This window comes from Polypterus senegalus, chromosome 5, assembly GCF_016835505.1.
Source record: "Polypterus senegalus isolate Bchr_013 chromosome 5, ASM1683550v1, whole genome shotgun sequence".
NCBI lineage: Eukaryota > Metazoa > Chordata > Cladistia > Polypteriformes > Polypteridae > Polypterus > Polypterus senegalus.
The window spans coordinates 116,188,014-116,205,063 of NC_053158.1; the positions used below are offsets into that span (position 1 = coordinate 116,188,014).

Genomic DNA, 17,050 nt, shown 5'->3' on the forward strand with positions numbered 1-17,050 from the left:
AAAAAAATGTGAATCACTCTATGTTATACTCATCCCCGTCTTTTTATTTAGCCAAGTTCTGTTATTGCTATAATTATCAAACAACTACATATCACTCCAACAACAACAACATTTATTTATATAGCACATTTTCATACAAATAATGTAGCTCAAAGTGCTTTACATAATGAAGAAAAGAGAAAAAAAGGCAAAGTAATAATTAAAATAAGACAACACTAATTAACATAGAATAAGAGTAAGGTCCGATGGCCAGGGAGGACAGAAAAAACAAAAAAAACTCCAGACGGCTGGAGAGAAAAAATAAAATCTGCAGGGTTCCAGACCATGAAACCGCCCAGCCCCCGGGCATGAAAACAGTCCTCTTTGTATTTAGGGTTCTCATGGAAGGACTTGATGATGACGGTCATAAGGATTTCGGCTTTTAATCCATCAATGTAGGAACATCATGGTGCTTTGATTAGGTGGTGGTGGCACAGGGAACTGGGAAAAGAAACAGAAGAGAGAGTAGGGGTTAGTACGGATTTTAGAGCCACCATGAATAGTTATGATAATAAATTGAATATACAGAGTATCAGGATTAAATTAAAATGAAGTTATGAGAAGGCCATTTTAAATTAATGAGTTTTTAGCAGTTTTTTAAAGTGCTCCACTGTATTAGCCTGGCGAATTCCTATTGGCAGGCTAATCCATATTTTAGGTGCATAACAGCAGAAGGCCGCCTCACCACTTCTTTTAAGTTTAGCTCTTGGAATTCTAAGCAGACACTCATTTGAAGATCTAAGGTTACGATTTGGAATATAGGGTGTCAGACATTCCGATATATAAGATGGAACGAGGGTATTTAAGGCTTTGCAAACCATAAGCAGTATTTTAAAGTCAATTCTGAATGACACAGGTAACTAGTGTAGTGACATCAAAACTGGAGAAATGTGTTTGGATTTTCTTTTTCCAGTTAGGATTCTAGCAACTGCATTCTACACTAGTTGCAAATGATTTGTGTCTTTGTTGGGTGGTCCTGAAAGGAGTGTGTTACAGTAATCTAGTTGACTGAAAACAAAAGTGTAAACTAATTTCTCAGCATCTTTCAGTGATATAAGAGGTCTAACTTTTGCTATGTTTCTTAAGTGAAAAAATGCTGTCCTAGTGATCTGATTAATATGCGATTTAAAATTCAGGTTACAGTCAACAGTTACCCCTAAGCTCTTTACCTTCATCTTGACTTTTAATCCTAATGCATCAAGTTTATTTCTAATAACCTCATTATATCCATTATTGCCAATTACTAAAATTTCTGTTTTCTCTTTATTTAGCTTGAGAAAATTACTATTCATCCATTTAGAAACACAAGTAAGACATTGTGTTAGTGAAACAACAGAGTTGGGGTCATCAGGTGCTATTGATAAATACAGCTCTGTGTAATCAGTATAGCTGTGGTAACTCACGTTATGCCCCGAGATAATCTGACCTAATGGAAGCATGTAGATTTAAAAAAGCAGCGGACCCGGGATAGAGCCTTGTGGAACACCATATAGGATATTGTGTGTCTTTGAGCTGTAATTACCACAACTAACAAAGACTTTTCTACCTGCCAGGTAGGATTCAAACCAATTAAAGACACTACCAGGGAGACCCACCCATTGACTAAGGCGATTTCTAAGAATGTTGTGATCAATGGTGTCAAATACGGCACTCAGATCTAAGAGGATGAGAACAGATAAATGGCCTCTGTCTGCATTTACCCGAAAGTATTTACTACTTTAACGAGAGCAGTTTCTGTACTGTGATTTGTTCTAAAACCTGACTGAAATTTATCAAGAATAGCATGTTTATTGAGGTGGTCATTTAGCTGCATAATGACTGCCTTCTCTAGAATTTTACTTAAGAAAGGCAGGTTAGAAATGGGTCTAAAACTTTCAAAAGCGGCAGGGTCAAGATTATTTTTCTTGAGTAGGGGGTTAACTACAGCAGTCTTAAGACATTCTGTTAATTCCCCTGTATCCAATGACGAGTTTACTATGTCAAGAATACTATCGATTAGCACACCAGATACTTCATTGAAGAGACTTGTGTCAAGATGCAGGTGGAGGGTCTCAGCTTTTCCAAGACACTGCCTCCCCCAGAACACTAGATGGCAGCTCCCCTGGAGTGTAGCGGTGCTCCGGATTCCCGCAGGCAGGCATTTTAGTCCCTGGCATCAGCCAGCTCGTGAGCTTACCCCACAACTTGTACACCTGCAAAGGTGACGGCCGCTCCTGGCCGAAACGCCACTTTTGACTTTTTGTTTTGCCTGCATGTCCAAAGTTATGCCATAGCATACAAGGATCTCCAACATTTATCATAATTATTTGTGACGCATTGATGTCATAATAAGCCTTCTGACCCTCACCAGTTCAGATATGAGTAGTATGCATGCCCAATCCTTGTGTTCCCAATATTTATGTATATATTCTTTTGCTATGTGATTGTCATGACATAAGGTTTTAAAAGCTTAAGGATGTTACAGAAAAACAAATATGGCAAATAGGGACTTTTTCCAATAATAATATACAGTAACATTCTAAAATCCACTTTCTGCATCATGGAGGACCACAACCTGCTCTAATTGCATCTGGATAGAGTACTATTCCACAGCAGGGTTGACAAACATGCACATCCACACTCATATAGGAGTCAGTTTGGATTTTCCAGTAAATTTTTGGGAAATGGAAAGAAAATTGGAAAACATACATAGTCATAGCAATAACATTCAGACTGCCATAATAACTGAAATTCAGAGCTTGGCAAGAGGCAGATTTAGAAATAGTATCACTCCAATATATGGTACAGTTATATTCATGCACTAACTTTCTCTCACCCGGTTTATTAACCAGAAGAGGAGCATGCTACCGTATTGAACTGAATGACTGGTTTAAAAAACTGATGAATGAATTGGCACCTATGAAGGAAATACATGACCAACAAGAAAACTATCCAATAGATACTGCTTTAAAATACTTCTTTAATGAGAATATGGCAGCAGATAACTTAAGGGAGTATTCACAGATACTAAAAAAATCCATCCATCCATCCATTATCCAACCCGCTATATCCTAACTACAGGGTCACGGGGGTCTGCTGGAGCCAATCCCAGCCAACATTATATTTCATTAGTCGTGTAGTATAAGGGTTGCATTGTAGATTAACAGTGTATGTTAAACCTTTGCTCATTAGGTTAAAATATAAGAACATAAAAAAAAGATTTAACGAGTACTGGCCATTCAATCTAATAAGCTGGTCAGAGGTATTCACCTAGTTTCTCTAAAGTGAAATTCAATGTGAGTTTTGAAGGTCACTTCATACTACTTACTAACTAATTTCATTTAGTTTATAGTTCGGTGGGTTGAATAAAAAATTTCAGATTTTACCCGTAACATTTCCATCTATGTACTTAGGTTATTTGGGTAATTGGAGTTACCCAAGACTCTGATATCCCACTGTAAACTTGCTTTTTCTTATAATATTAGTAAAAATACTGACTACTGATGCAGCAAATTCCCTATTTAAAATAATTTCTTATATTCTGAAATGTTCTTTTTTTGCAGGTTAGACTTTCATACTATTACATTACCTACCCCTTTTATTTTCATTTTAGCTCACAAATATTGATGTGAATGATTTTGTGGAGGGTGATGACCGTGCCTTTGAAATCTGGCATGAGCGGGAAGACTCTGTTCGCAAATACACGTTACAAGCAAGGACGGTCATTATCAAGAACTCCTGGGTGAGGGACCTCACTGACCTACAACAGCGCTATAGTCTTCCAGCTTGGAGTAAGTCATCTTTCTGTGTTTGCATGTGATAACAGTGATTTTCACAATGTGTTTTGGATTAAAAGATATAGTTATATTTCAAAGCAATGTTCAAACGGGTAATATACCAAAATAGACTAATGAGCATCAGGGTAATCATCCATTATATTGTCATCATGGGAATCTTTGGTCCTGAGATTCTGAATTTTCAAAATCTCTATATTTTACAATATTTGTATCAACATACAAAATTAAAAAGCAGATTTAAATTTACACATAGGACAAACCAATCCATTAATTCTGCCTTTACAATAATAAGAAATATCAACCTGGTTGCTCCACGTCATCATTATTTAATCTTTACTGCATATATTTTTTTATTTTGTAATACACACTGGATGGCAGCTGCTCTTGTAATATCTCTATATTAAGAAAGCGATGTGATGAGAAGTAATATGCAAAGGTTTGTTTATTGTACAATTAGTAAACTCATGTGAGAGATTAAAAAAGGGAAAATAAATAAAGCAAAATAAATTCAAATGGTAGAAAGGCTTATTTAATTGTACATCAGAAAATATAATGTAAGCACACCCTTTCCACTGCCCACCTCTCAAATCTTTCTCTCTCCAAATCCTTTCTACTCTTCCCTATGAGTGGAGAATTTGTCCCCAGTCAGCTTTTGACTCTTCACTTAGTGGGCTGTTGACCAAGGAATGGCTTTGAACTCCACATGTAGAGGGAGGGAGAAGGCGTGTCATTGGTATGATGGTGGAGTGCCACTGCTGGGGTAATGCCAGAAACATCTTCCAGGGTCAGGGACACTCTTTCTTGGTTCTGAGACTTTAACCCTTGAACGCCCACTAGTAGCACGAGATACCCCTGCACCTTTAAACTCCATTTCCCATTTAAAGGGTCAGCCACTCTAGGCAGGCCTCAAGTCGTCTATCTACTATAATATTCAGCAGGGATTTTTATTTTGGGGGGTTTCACGGTGGTGCAGTGGGTAGCGCTGCCGCCTCGCAGTTAGGAGACCCGGGTTCGCTTCCCGGGTCTTCCCTGCGTGGTTTGTATGTTCTCCCCGTGTCTGCGTGGGTTTCCTCCCACAGTCCAAAGACATGCAGGTTAGGTGCATTGGCGATTCTAAATTGTCCCTAGTGTGTGTGTGTGGATGTGTGTGCCCTGCGGTGGGCTGGCGCCCTGCCCGGGTCTTGTTTCCTGCCTTGCACCCTATGTTGGCTGGGATTGGCTCCAGCAAACCCCCGTGACCCTGTAGTTATAATATAGCGCTTTGGATAATGGATGGATGGATTTTTTTAGTATCTGTGAATACTCCCTTAAGTTATCTGCTGATATTTTCTCATTAAAGAAGTATTTTAAAGCAGTATCTATTGGATAGTTTTCTTGTTGGTTTGGGAGGCCAGATATCCAGGTGACAGGGATAATCCCAATTTTCAGGCTATGCATCCTGATAAATAACTAAAGAATATCAGAATGTCCCACGTTTAAAAGGCTGCCCATCTGATAAAACATACAGTAACTCTGACAAGAAACTATATATTTAGAACAGCAATCACAAAACTCCAAGGGGTACCCCGCCATATCCCAGGAAAGCTCAATTAAGAACTTGTATTAAATTTGATTTCCAGGGCAACAAAGAAGGATACAAAAACAGCCATTACTGTATCAACTTCAAGCACTGTGAACAATCATATTTGTAAAGTGAAAAAAAGTGTTTTTTTTTTTCTGTGACCTGAACCCTGGGTGCAGATGATGAGATAAAACAATCATTAAACAAATAATGGTGTGCTTTATATGTAGACATACATGCTACACAAGTATATCGGTATGAAGCTTTGTAAATCCAAATACCCCTATAATTTATCATTAAAGTGCCACATTCACCTGATATCTATTATGGTCTGTTACTGTTATGTTTGCTTTACTTTTTCCTAGAATTTGTCATTACTGAATAGCTTTGCAAGTCCCATTTCATGAAAATTACTATGATCAGACATTCTCAAGCAAAAATGGAATTGATTACAAAAGTTTATTTATTTATTTAGGTTATGCTAATTGCTAAATGCAAAAATGTCATTGGATGAGAATATAGTGTGTGTGTGTGTGTGTGTGTGTGTGTGTGAGTGAGTGGTCCTTGTGATCAAATAGAGTCCTGTCCAGGTTTGTTTTTAACCTTTGTCTCAGTCCTGGTGAGTTACCATATGGCCCCCATGACCCTGAAATAGACTGATAATAGTGAAGAACCTACCCACTGAACTCAGTCCATTGAAGGTACCTGAATATTATGCCATGTGCACATTTTCAAAGTTGTTTCAGTACTATAACCACTAAGTCTATACCAATGCGGAGTCAAAATCCTTTTGTTCTATAACCACCAAGACTGTGCCAAGTGGTGTCCAAATCCTTTTGTACTTACTAATAGTCCATCAGTGCTGCATCCTAATAATGCATCTATCCTGCCCAGAAGCAAGAGATAATTTAATATAATTAAGTGACACAGGGATTAGACTCCTGGTGAAGAGACATCCACTGTAGAGCAGCATGATCTGTCACCAGTATAAAACCCCGCCCCAATAGGTAGTACCTTAACTGTATTATTGCCCACTTAATCGCCAAGGCTCCTCACTCCGCCGCAGCATACCTTGTCTCCCAGTTCAGCAGTTTCTGGCTGAGGTACATAATAGGGTGTTCAGCATCATCGATGCATTGGCTCAACATGGCCCCTAATCCTGTGTCCGATGCATAGATCTGGAGTATGAATGAAAGAAAGAAAAATAAGGAGATTTTAAAACCGGTCCTGATGTAAGGGCCAATTTTAAGTCACTGAATGCAGTATCAGCCTTATCATCCCATACCACTTTTAAGGTTGTTCATTTCTTTGTCAAATTAGATAATGGCGCAGCAATTTCAGAGAAATGAGATACAAAATGGCGATAGTAGCCTGCTGCTAAGCTCAGAAATGCTTGAACTAGCCTCTTGGTCACCGGACGGGGCCAATTTATGATGGCATCAATTTTGGAGCATTGTGGTTTAACAGTTCCCCCACCCACCAGATAGCCCAAACATTTTGCTCGTTTTAATCGAAAGAAAGATTTCTTTGGATTAATGCAAAGTCCGGCTCGTGCTAGTGTGGAGAGCACAGTTTTGACCTGCAAGACATGTTACTCCCATGTGCTGGAATAAATGACTATGTCATTTAGGCGGCACTAAATGAATTGTGGGGCCGTAGCAGTGTATCTACTAGACATTGGAAGGTTGCTGGTGCCCCGTGCAAGCCAAAAGGGAGAACAGTGTATTGCCAATGTCCACTTGGAGTACTAAAAGCGTTTTTTTCTTTAGCGGAGGACGTTAAAGGAATTTGCCAATACCCTAGTCATATTGAGAGTAGTTAGGAATTGAGCATTCCCAAGCCAATCCAGTAGATCATCCACTCGCAGAATGGGATACGCATCAAATTTAAAGACCTGATTAAGTTGTTGGAGGTCATTATAAAGCCTCCACGACCCATCAGGCTTAGGAACGAAGACAATTAGACTAAACCAGGGGGCTATAACTTTCTTCAATAACCCCTAATTCCAGCATTCATCTAATTTCCAACTCTACTTCCACCTTCTTTGCCTCCGGGAGCCTATGGGGTCTTTCTCTGACAATTACCCCTGGGTCAGTAATGATGTCATGCTCAATCCGTGCAGTTCGTCGTGGTACCTTGTTCACTACTTCCGGGACTGACAGAATAGCCATCTCTAGGTCCTGTTTTTGTTCCGGGGTTAAATCAGGTCTGAAATTAAGGTGAAACTTTGATATGATATAGGAGCGACGTTGGCCGGAGGTGGGATCAATTTCCCTGTCCTTCCATGGCTCCAGCAAGTTAATATGATTACTCGCTCACTCGGTCGATGGTTTGGTTGTTTGACCAAATAATCTACGAATCCTTTTCTTTCCTTAATTTCATAAGGGCCTTGCCAATGTGCCAATAATTTAGAATGGGAACTAGGAACGAGCACCATTACACGATCACCTGGGACAAATTCCCGAATGGTGGTGTTTCTATTATAACAATGAGACTGCGTTGCTTGAGCATTTTCCAAATTTTCTTTTAGTATTGGTCTGATTTTTTCCAATCTATTGTGTAATTGCGAGATATATCTATACTAATAAAAGGCAAAGCCCTCACTGACTCACTGACTGACTCACTGACTCATCACTAATTCTCCAAGTTCCCGTGTGGGTAGAAGGCTGAAATTTGGCAGGCTCATTCCTTACAGCTTACTTACAAAAGTTGGGCAGGTTTCATTTCGAAATTCTACGCGTAATGGTCATAACTGGAAGGTATTTTTCTCCTTTTACTGTAATGGAGTTGAGCTCGAAAGCCGTGGGGGGCGGAGTTTCGTGTGACATCCTCACACCTCCCACGTAATCACGTGAACTGACTGTCAACTCAGTGCGTAGAAAACCAGAAAGACCTCCAAAAAGCGCTGAAGAAAACATGCATTATATAATTGAGAAGGCAGCGAAACAATAAGAAGCGAGCGAGTGACATATACTACTATATTCATGAGTGCTGCTACTTCGGAAAGAAAGCAAGGTGTAAACCTAAACTTTAAATTAAATTCATAGACAGGCTGCCGCTGGCGTTTCTCATGCCCACGGGTAATGCGGGACACAAGTTTAATGAGAGGACGCAGGATATAAACGAGAGTTTTGATCACTTTGTAACTAAGTTAAAATTGCAGGTGAAGGGGTGTGCTTATTCAAATTCCAAGAGACTGTGTTTGTGGGGGATTGACAGTTAAGGCGGGTGGGGGAGTCACGTCATCATCTCCCCTCCCATTTACGTCATTTCGCTCTGAGCTGAGCTCCGCGGCTAACGCTGTCTTCCGAAGCAACTTCGTCACACTGCCACCAAATACTCACAGAAAAATCCACAAGTTAATACACACGCTGTCTCTAGAGTTTCTCCACACTGAATCCTCCAGGCACTACGTACAAAAGGTTACATTGACAATCGTGTTACGTTATTTTTAAAATGTTTCCTTTACTTAGCACAAGCACAGCTGAGAAGCTTTGATGCATGTGCTCCATAACGCGTTAAAAAATAATGCATTTAATCACACTTTGCATTACAAGCAAAGGGGAACTTTTGTCAATGCATGATTTCCTGGTACACCAATTACATTGATCAGCGCATCCCGATTCATTTTACCCTCGCACCACCTTGGTTTAAGAATAAGTCTGAAAAAATATGAGGTTAACACAGAAAAACAGATCACCAATTCAGGCTTTATGAATAATCGATTCGCCATCAATAATTGTTATGGTAAAGCCATACTTGGTGTAATCCTCCTTCCATTTTATAATTTCTCCGCCAGTAGCCATGATTAAATGAACGGTAAAAAAGTAAGAGCGAAGCGAGGGTGACTTATTTAGGCAGGCATATATATGACAGCAACACTCATGACAATGTCAATCATGTTACGTTATTGTTAAAATGTTTCCTTTTCTTTTTCATTACTTCTTTAACACAACTCCGCTGCGCGGTATTTTGCTATATATATATATATATATATATATATATATATTTATATATATATATATATACTGTGTATGTGTATATATATATATATATATATATACTGTGTATGTGTATATATACTGTGTATGTGTATATATATATATATACTGTGTATGTGTATATATATATATATATGAATGACCTCCAAAGAGCGCTGAGACTTTTGATATCGTGAACGTGTCTGCAAAAACTGGGGTCTCCTGCCCAGCAAAGTCGAGCAGCCGGCAGCAGCATAGCTGTGCCGGCCTTTGAGATGCTGACTGCGCTTCTGCCTTAAGTCAAAGTGAGCACTTTTAATTTTTTTCATCCTCCCCATGAGCTATAGCCCAGACAAGTGCAAACATGGGACTCCTTTTCTACACCATGGCAAACTAATATTAAGGCAATTCGCACTTTCTTTTGCACGTATACGATTATGAGGTCGTCAGCTCGGATTATGAAGACACGTACACGAGTGGAGGACTGACAGTGCCATCACAGCCGATTAATGGCAGGGACGTCTCACCAGTCTACACAAGACCCACCGCAACTGTCCCCAAAAGGCAATCATATCGTCAGCGAACACATCTCTATACTATATAAAAGAAAAAGGCAACTTTCCTTTCTTTACACCTTTTTTCCTTTTATCCCAAACCAAAGCCTTTCTCTCTTAACACTGCAGAGGACACAAAACTAATTTTCTTTAATTGCTGGTAATGCCGGTAAGGCACATTACCAGAGGCAGAAATTTGAACGTTCACATAGAAAAAGTAATTTCTATACCACAGCCGTCGTGTAGCGCCTTTCAAAAGGGATCTACTACCAAGAGATGATCCATATACATTTTAGCTGCTGTTAGTACTACTTACCTGTTGTGTTACACAGTCTTTAAAATGTAGTTTACCCGCAACCACATCCATATAATAATTCAAACTGAGAAAAACCTGTAGAGGCCTGTGGGACTTCCCAATAGGCAAACAATACGAGAGGAAGTAACTGGTCCCAGTTTCTCCCATCCTCGTTAATTACTTTCGTAACATCTGTTTTAAAGTTTGATTAAATCATTCCACCAACCCGTCTGTCTGGGGATAATAGATCAATGTTTTCAGATGTTTTAGCTTGAGTAATTTAGCCACCTCCCTGAACATGTCTGAAGTTAAGGGAGTCCCTTGATCCATAAGAACCTCTTTGGGGATCCCTACACGCGTGAATATCCCTACTAATTCCCATGCAATGTTTTTAGAAGTATCTGAGCGCAGGGGAACAGCTTCTGGGAATCGAGTGGCATAGTCTACTAGAACTAAAATATATTTATGACCTCTCAACAAGGGTTCTAATGGTCCTACGAGGTTGATACCGACTCGTTCAAATGGTATATCAATAAGGGAAAGAGGGACAAGAGGAGCACGGTCTCTCCTAGGAATCTGACGAAGCTGACACTCTGGACAAGAAGCATAAAATTGTCGAACCTCCTCGTTTATCCCTGGCCATTAGAATCTGAGCTTAATTCTCTAATGTTTTTTCAGAGCCTAAATGGGCTCCTAGAAGGTGAGCATGTGCTAGTTCACATACTTGTAGCCGATACATATGTGGAAGTAGGAGCAATGCCCTCATTTCAACCCCGTGTTCTGCCACTCGATACAAGAGTTTGTTTTGTATTACAAAGAAAGGCATTGGTGGTATGTCATCTAGGGATGTATAACCCTCGGTAGATATTGCATTCCTTGCAAATTTTAAGGAATCATTGTTCCATTGTTCTCTTTTAAAAGGAAGATGGGGTAATTAGAAATTGGGCCGATAAATTTTGAATAGGGTCTCTAGTGACCTCAATGGGAGGAACTTCTGCCACCACGTCCTCTATGTTAATTGTACTAGCTCCCGCAGAGGATGATGGGACATCATCTCCCTCATACTGAGTACCTACATGTGTCCTAGTGACCGTTGTACAAGGCATGGAGGCAATCGGAGTAGAAGAACTCTCCATCATTAAGCCCAAATTCTTTTCAGGAGCAGTTGCGTTTATACCACTGTTCATTTTTTTCTAGTCTCTCCCTAATATGACTGGAAATGGGGGATCTGGTAGTACTGCTGGTAGTAATGGTAGTACTGGTTAATTTGGTCATGATGTGATCTACTGAAATCATGCAGCTAGCAGTCTTATAATATTGGATGTCCCCATGAATACACTTTAGGCTAGTTTTTATTCTAAGCCACTGTCGTGGTAAAGCGAATCGGGACACAACAATAGTAATGTTACTCCCGAAACCGAACATTGCTCTTCCTTTACGCCATTTATAATAACTGCACCTGTATAAGGAAGAGACAAAGGGCTAATCACAGTGGCACAGTGCCTTTCTCCTTTAACCAGCGAGCAATCCATTGGTTTGTTGGTGCAGGTTGGGGATAGATAACCAACCTTGGGGACACTTGAAACAGCGGGGGAGGCCTGAATGTTTGTTCCTTTGATGGATGGCAGGCTCGGGAGCTCGTCGAGGATGTTTTCAGGGAGGGCATGAATAAACGTCTCACACGCTAATAGCTCGGCCATCTTGTGGAAGCTGTAAATATTGGGCCTTAGCCAACGACACACTTTATTTCACACCTTGAACGCCTGTTCTTAAAGGTCGTTCGGGATCAAACTGCCACTCCCTCCATTCTCTCGCCTGCTGTTCCGGAGAGATGACGTAGCGTTTGAACACCTACGTATGTTTTTAAAACGTAATAGTCTGCGGCCTGCTCCTCAGTTAACTCATAGTAGGCTCTCTGAGCTATCTCCTTCAGTTAGGGGGCCAGTAGGTACGCCCATTTCGACCTCGGCCATGCATTCCGCTTAGTGGTTTGCTCAAATACCTAAAAATAAGACTCAATATCATCTTTCTCTGTCAAGTAAGTTAACTGTGTTGGTAATGACCAAGCGGCCTCCGTCCTTACCGCGGCTGCAGCGCGAGCTTCGGATTCGGCTAGCAGGGCCCGAGTTTCGCCCACCTGCACCTTTAAGGTACGCAGTTCGGCTATTATGGTTGAAAGCACTTAATTGTTCTTTGGTTTTCCTGTTGGGAGATCAAGAGATTCAGGTAAGTACCACGTGACAACCCTTTGTCTCGCAATGTTTAACTCACCTTTAGGCTTCTTTACTGCCTCCAAAATGCATGTGTTTGACAGTAGGCACCCACATTCTATTTTATATTATAATAAAGTATGATCTATGTTAATAATTGCTATTCATTTGACAAAACTGTAAAGCAGACACATAAGGTAGGTGCTGCCTACTTACAAGTTGGACATACAGTATAAGTTTTGCTTAAACATATGCTTTTCTAGTTGCTATATTACTTATAGCTTAACAAACACTCCCCACTTTCTCACAGTACTTTTTGTTTTTCAATACAAGTACACTGTAACCATGCAAAGCACTGTGACCATACTGGCATCTCCTCCTCTGCTCACAAGCTCTTTGAGGAAAGAGGGTGTTGCTAAATGCTGTCCAGTAAACTTCACTTCACTGTTAAACAGTGTGTGCGTCAAACTGGTGTGTGTCTGTGGCACCAAATCCTAATCCTCGATAAGAAGGATGAGGCAGACCAGAATTAAAGCAGGAAGAACTCAATTAACTGCTGAACATTGCAAAGGAAAGAATAGTTACAATGGCTTTGTTGAACGTAATGTTTATTTGCAGACAAATATTTATGTGTGATTTCTGAAACAGAACAAATACAATAACATAAAATAACTCACAAAATAAAGGCTCAGAGAACGCTAAACAGGTAATGCCCAAAAAGGTCAGTAGATGGCAGCAGAAATTAACACAGCGCTATACGTGCTTTCATTGACAAAAGGCACTAAATAAAACTTACGAAATATGTTAGCGCTGTACAGACTCAGACAAATCAATACTTAAGCAACTATTGCCAAGTCTGTTTTCTTGAAGCTCTTATATATTAATAAAGAAGCAACATTTCTGAATGTACTTATACAGTTTTGAACGTTAAACTGAACACACTTTGACATAAAGGGTTGTCTGAACTTGTTAGTAAAACAACGTTACGAGCTTTACCATTACTTGCAGAAAATTATTTCTAATAAAATAAACAGCAAAGCGTGACTTACATCAAACAGACGCATACAAAGTCAACAAATAATGGAATAAATGCGAGTGCATGCAGACTCCTGAAATTGCAGTGTTTTCCGCATATCAGATATAGAAAACAACACGTGCGCACACTCACGCATACATAACCTGTGAGCGTGATGATACAACAAACAGCGTGCTCTGACCTTTGTACATCACTATTTGATTCAGTGCAATTGTATTAAATAGCAATTATTACAAATTTCTTATTGTTCTTGTGCCTTTGCAATCCTCTTAAATAAAAGATATAGAAACAGAAGCTTTGGGCTGAGAAATGTTGCTCCTTTGTAGAGCATGTGGATAAAAGTTGGTGCTAAACAGTTTGTTGACAAGTTTTTTCAGATGTTGTAACATGTGATCCTACAGTTGTGCTTGAAAGTTTGTGAACCCTTTAGAATTTTCTATATTTCTGCATAAATATGGCCTAAAACATCATCAGATTTTCACTCAAGTCCTAAAAGTAGATACAGAGAAACCAGTTAAGCAAATGAGACAAAAATATTATACTTGGTCATTTATTTATTGAGGAAAATTATCAAATATTACATATTTGTGAGTGACAAAAGTATGTGAACCTCTAGGATTAGCAGTTAGTTTGAAGGTGAAATTAGAGTCAGGTGTTTCCAATCAATGGGATGACACTCAGGTGTGAGTGGTCACCCTGTGTTATTTTAAGAACACCGATCTATCAAAGTCTGCTCTTCACAACACATGTTTGTGGAAGTGTATCATGGCATGAGCAAAGGAGATTTCTGAGGACCTCAGAAAAAGAGTTGTTAATGCTCATCAGGCTGGAAAAGGTTACAAAACCACCTGTAAAGAGTTTGGACTCCACCAATCCACAGTCAGACAGATTGTGTACAAATGAAGGAAATTCAAGACCATTGTTACCCTCCCCTGGAGTGGTCAACCAACAAAGATCACTCCAAGAGCAAGGCGTGTAACAGTCGGCGAGGTCATAAAGGACCTCAGGGTAACTTCTAAGCACCTGAATCACTTTCTCACATTGGCTAATGTTCATGTTCATGAGTCAGGAGAACACTGAACAACAATGGTGTGCATGGCAGGGTTGCAAGGAGAAATGCTCTCCAAAAAACATTGCTGCTCGTCTGCGGTTTGCTAAAGATCATGTGGACAAAACAGAAGTCTGTTGGAAGAACGTTTTGTGGATGGATGAGACCAAAATAGAACATTTTGGTTTAAATGAAAAGCGTTGTGTTTGGAGAAAGGAAAACACTGCATTCTAGCATAAGAACCTTATCCCATCTATGAAACATGGTGGTGGTAGTATTATGGTTTGGGCCTGTTTTGCTGCATCTAGGCCAGGACGGCTTGCCTTCATTGATGGAACAATGAATTCTGAATTATATCAGAGAATTCTAAAGGAAAATGTCAGGACATCTGTCCATGAAATGAATCTCAAGAGAAGGTGGGTCATGAGGCAAGACAACAACCCTATGCATATAAGTCGTTCCACCAAAGAATGGTTAAAGAAGAATAAAGTTAATGTTTTGGAATGGCCAAGTCAAAGTCCTGACTTTATTCCAATCGAAATGTTGTGGAAGGACCTGAAGCAAGCAGTTAATGCGAGGAAACCCATCCCAGAGTTGAAAATACTTAAAAGAATCATGTTAAGAATGTGGCTACTACAGTTTAATTTGGTATATCCACACAAAGCAGCGATCGTGTTTGCTCCTCAGTCAGTAATAGTCAATTCTGAAATCTCTATTTTTTTCAAACATTAAAGTGCAAATATTTTCACCCCTTTTAATTGTGCTTGCTTCAAACAAGGTCACAAAAAGTACCCTTGACGTAAGATTGTAGTTCTCATTAATATAATGAATGGTAGCAGATATGAAAGAGGTTTTCTCAAACTTTTCATTACAAATATCAGTTGTGACAGCACACCCATAATTATTGATGGTCTTTAGCTTGTCATATACAATATTCTTTCTCAATTTTTGGCTTTTTCTAGCATTTGCCATGATAACAGTTGTCGGATGCAGACTTTTTTTAATTTTGGCTTCTCAAAGAAAATCTGCACATTTATGCTGTGCTTCGTTTTTAGCGTTAGTTGTTACTTTTGACAGGTTTGGCAAGAATGTCAGTTTAGTTTGATCCCTTGCTACTACACATGCATGGTGCTTTAAACCTGGGTTACATGACTTGTGTCCACTGTATGTTGGCACGCTTGTTGCAGCAAGTAAGCAGCACTTGATTGCCATCGCCAATCTATAACAATTGAAAATGACCACCAGATGTCAGAGTTTGAGCTCTGCAATCTTGTACTCTCCTCTTTTAATGCTTTTTCTACAGCTGTGGATGTAAGGCTATATCCGGGCTCTGCAATCTTGAAAAGGCTGCAGAGGAGACAGTATAAGAATGTATCCTAATTGCAGAGGCAAATGAATTATATGAATTCTTGAATTATATATACAAGCATATATATATATATATATATATATATATATATATATATATATATATATATATATATATATATATATATATATATATATATATATATATATATATATATATATATATATATATATATATATATATATATATATATATATATATATATATATATATATATATATATATATATATATATAAATGAACGTATGTTCTGTTCTAAATTTAATAAACAGAATTAAAAAACGTTCAAATGTTTTGCAAACGAAAAACACAGTGTAATAGCTCAACAAAAACATTTTTTCCAGGTTAGGGAGGCACAGATAACTTTTAGGAGCTTGCTCCAGGTTAGGGTTCTGGGTGCCAAGTCAGACGCTATCCTCTGGGAATCTGATTTTCACAGAGCACCGACTAGAAATGACTGGACCAACTCTATGCATTGTGGCCAGGTTAGTTGGCCTTAATAAGTGGTTTCTCAAAGCTGTTAGTGGAAAAGGAGAGACAGTAGCATGAGCACCCCCTCTTGTCACGGAGTGGTACTGCTTACCTCAGCAGAACAATGAATGTGATCCCCAGGTGCACATGCATGACACACTATTTAAACTGAAGAAGTTAGATTAGGAGTAGGGATTTTTGTTATTTGTGAGTATTGCTTTTTATGGATAGATTTTATGTTTATGTTCATTATTTTTCACTTTGTTTCAAAGATTCTGATTACTGGACATTGTGGTGGGACTTTATTTGCTTCGGATTGCCTTTTGGTCAAGTCCTTTTGTGCCTTTGTTTTCCCTATTAGGCTTTTGTTAATTTTTTGTAATAAATCTTTGATTTATAAAGATTTGTTTTTTAGGTTTCAAATACAAGCCAAAGTTTACTAGTTTTCCTTCTCCTTATGGGGCATTATAGATTTTGTGATTTTTATAGCTGTTTTCCCAGTTCACCATTTTTAGGACCTGCAGCAACTGAAGCCAGCAGGTGCCTTAGAAGCCTGGCTGAAGTCTGGTGAACTCTTACTGGGAAGACCAGGTAAGTTTCTGGCCTGCTCCATAGCTTCTTTTGGAGGCCTTGGATATTTAGCTTTAACTCCATTATCCCTCAACAAAAAATGAAAAATGTTTGCAAGTGAAGTGTAGTTTAGGTGTCATT

General features: G+C 39.1%; 1 protein-coding gene across 8 annotated transcripts in view; it reads left to right on the forward strand.

The window, feature by feature from the left end:
• obscnb (obscurin, cytoskeletal calmodulin and titin-interacting RhoGEF b) overlaps positions 1 to 17,050 on the forward strand; it is a 571,330-nt gene that overhangs the window by 515,681 nt on the left and 38,599 nt on the right. For all 8 annotated transcript variants that reach the window (XM_039753252.1, XM_039753258.1, XM_039753256.1 and 5 more), the window contains one exon: positions 3,632 to 3,809. In XM_039753252.1, the coding sequence (XP_039609186.1) occupies positions 3,632 to 3,809 (178 nt within the window). The remainder of the gene's footprint in view (positions 1 to 3,631; positions 3,810 to 17,050) is intronic.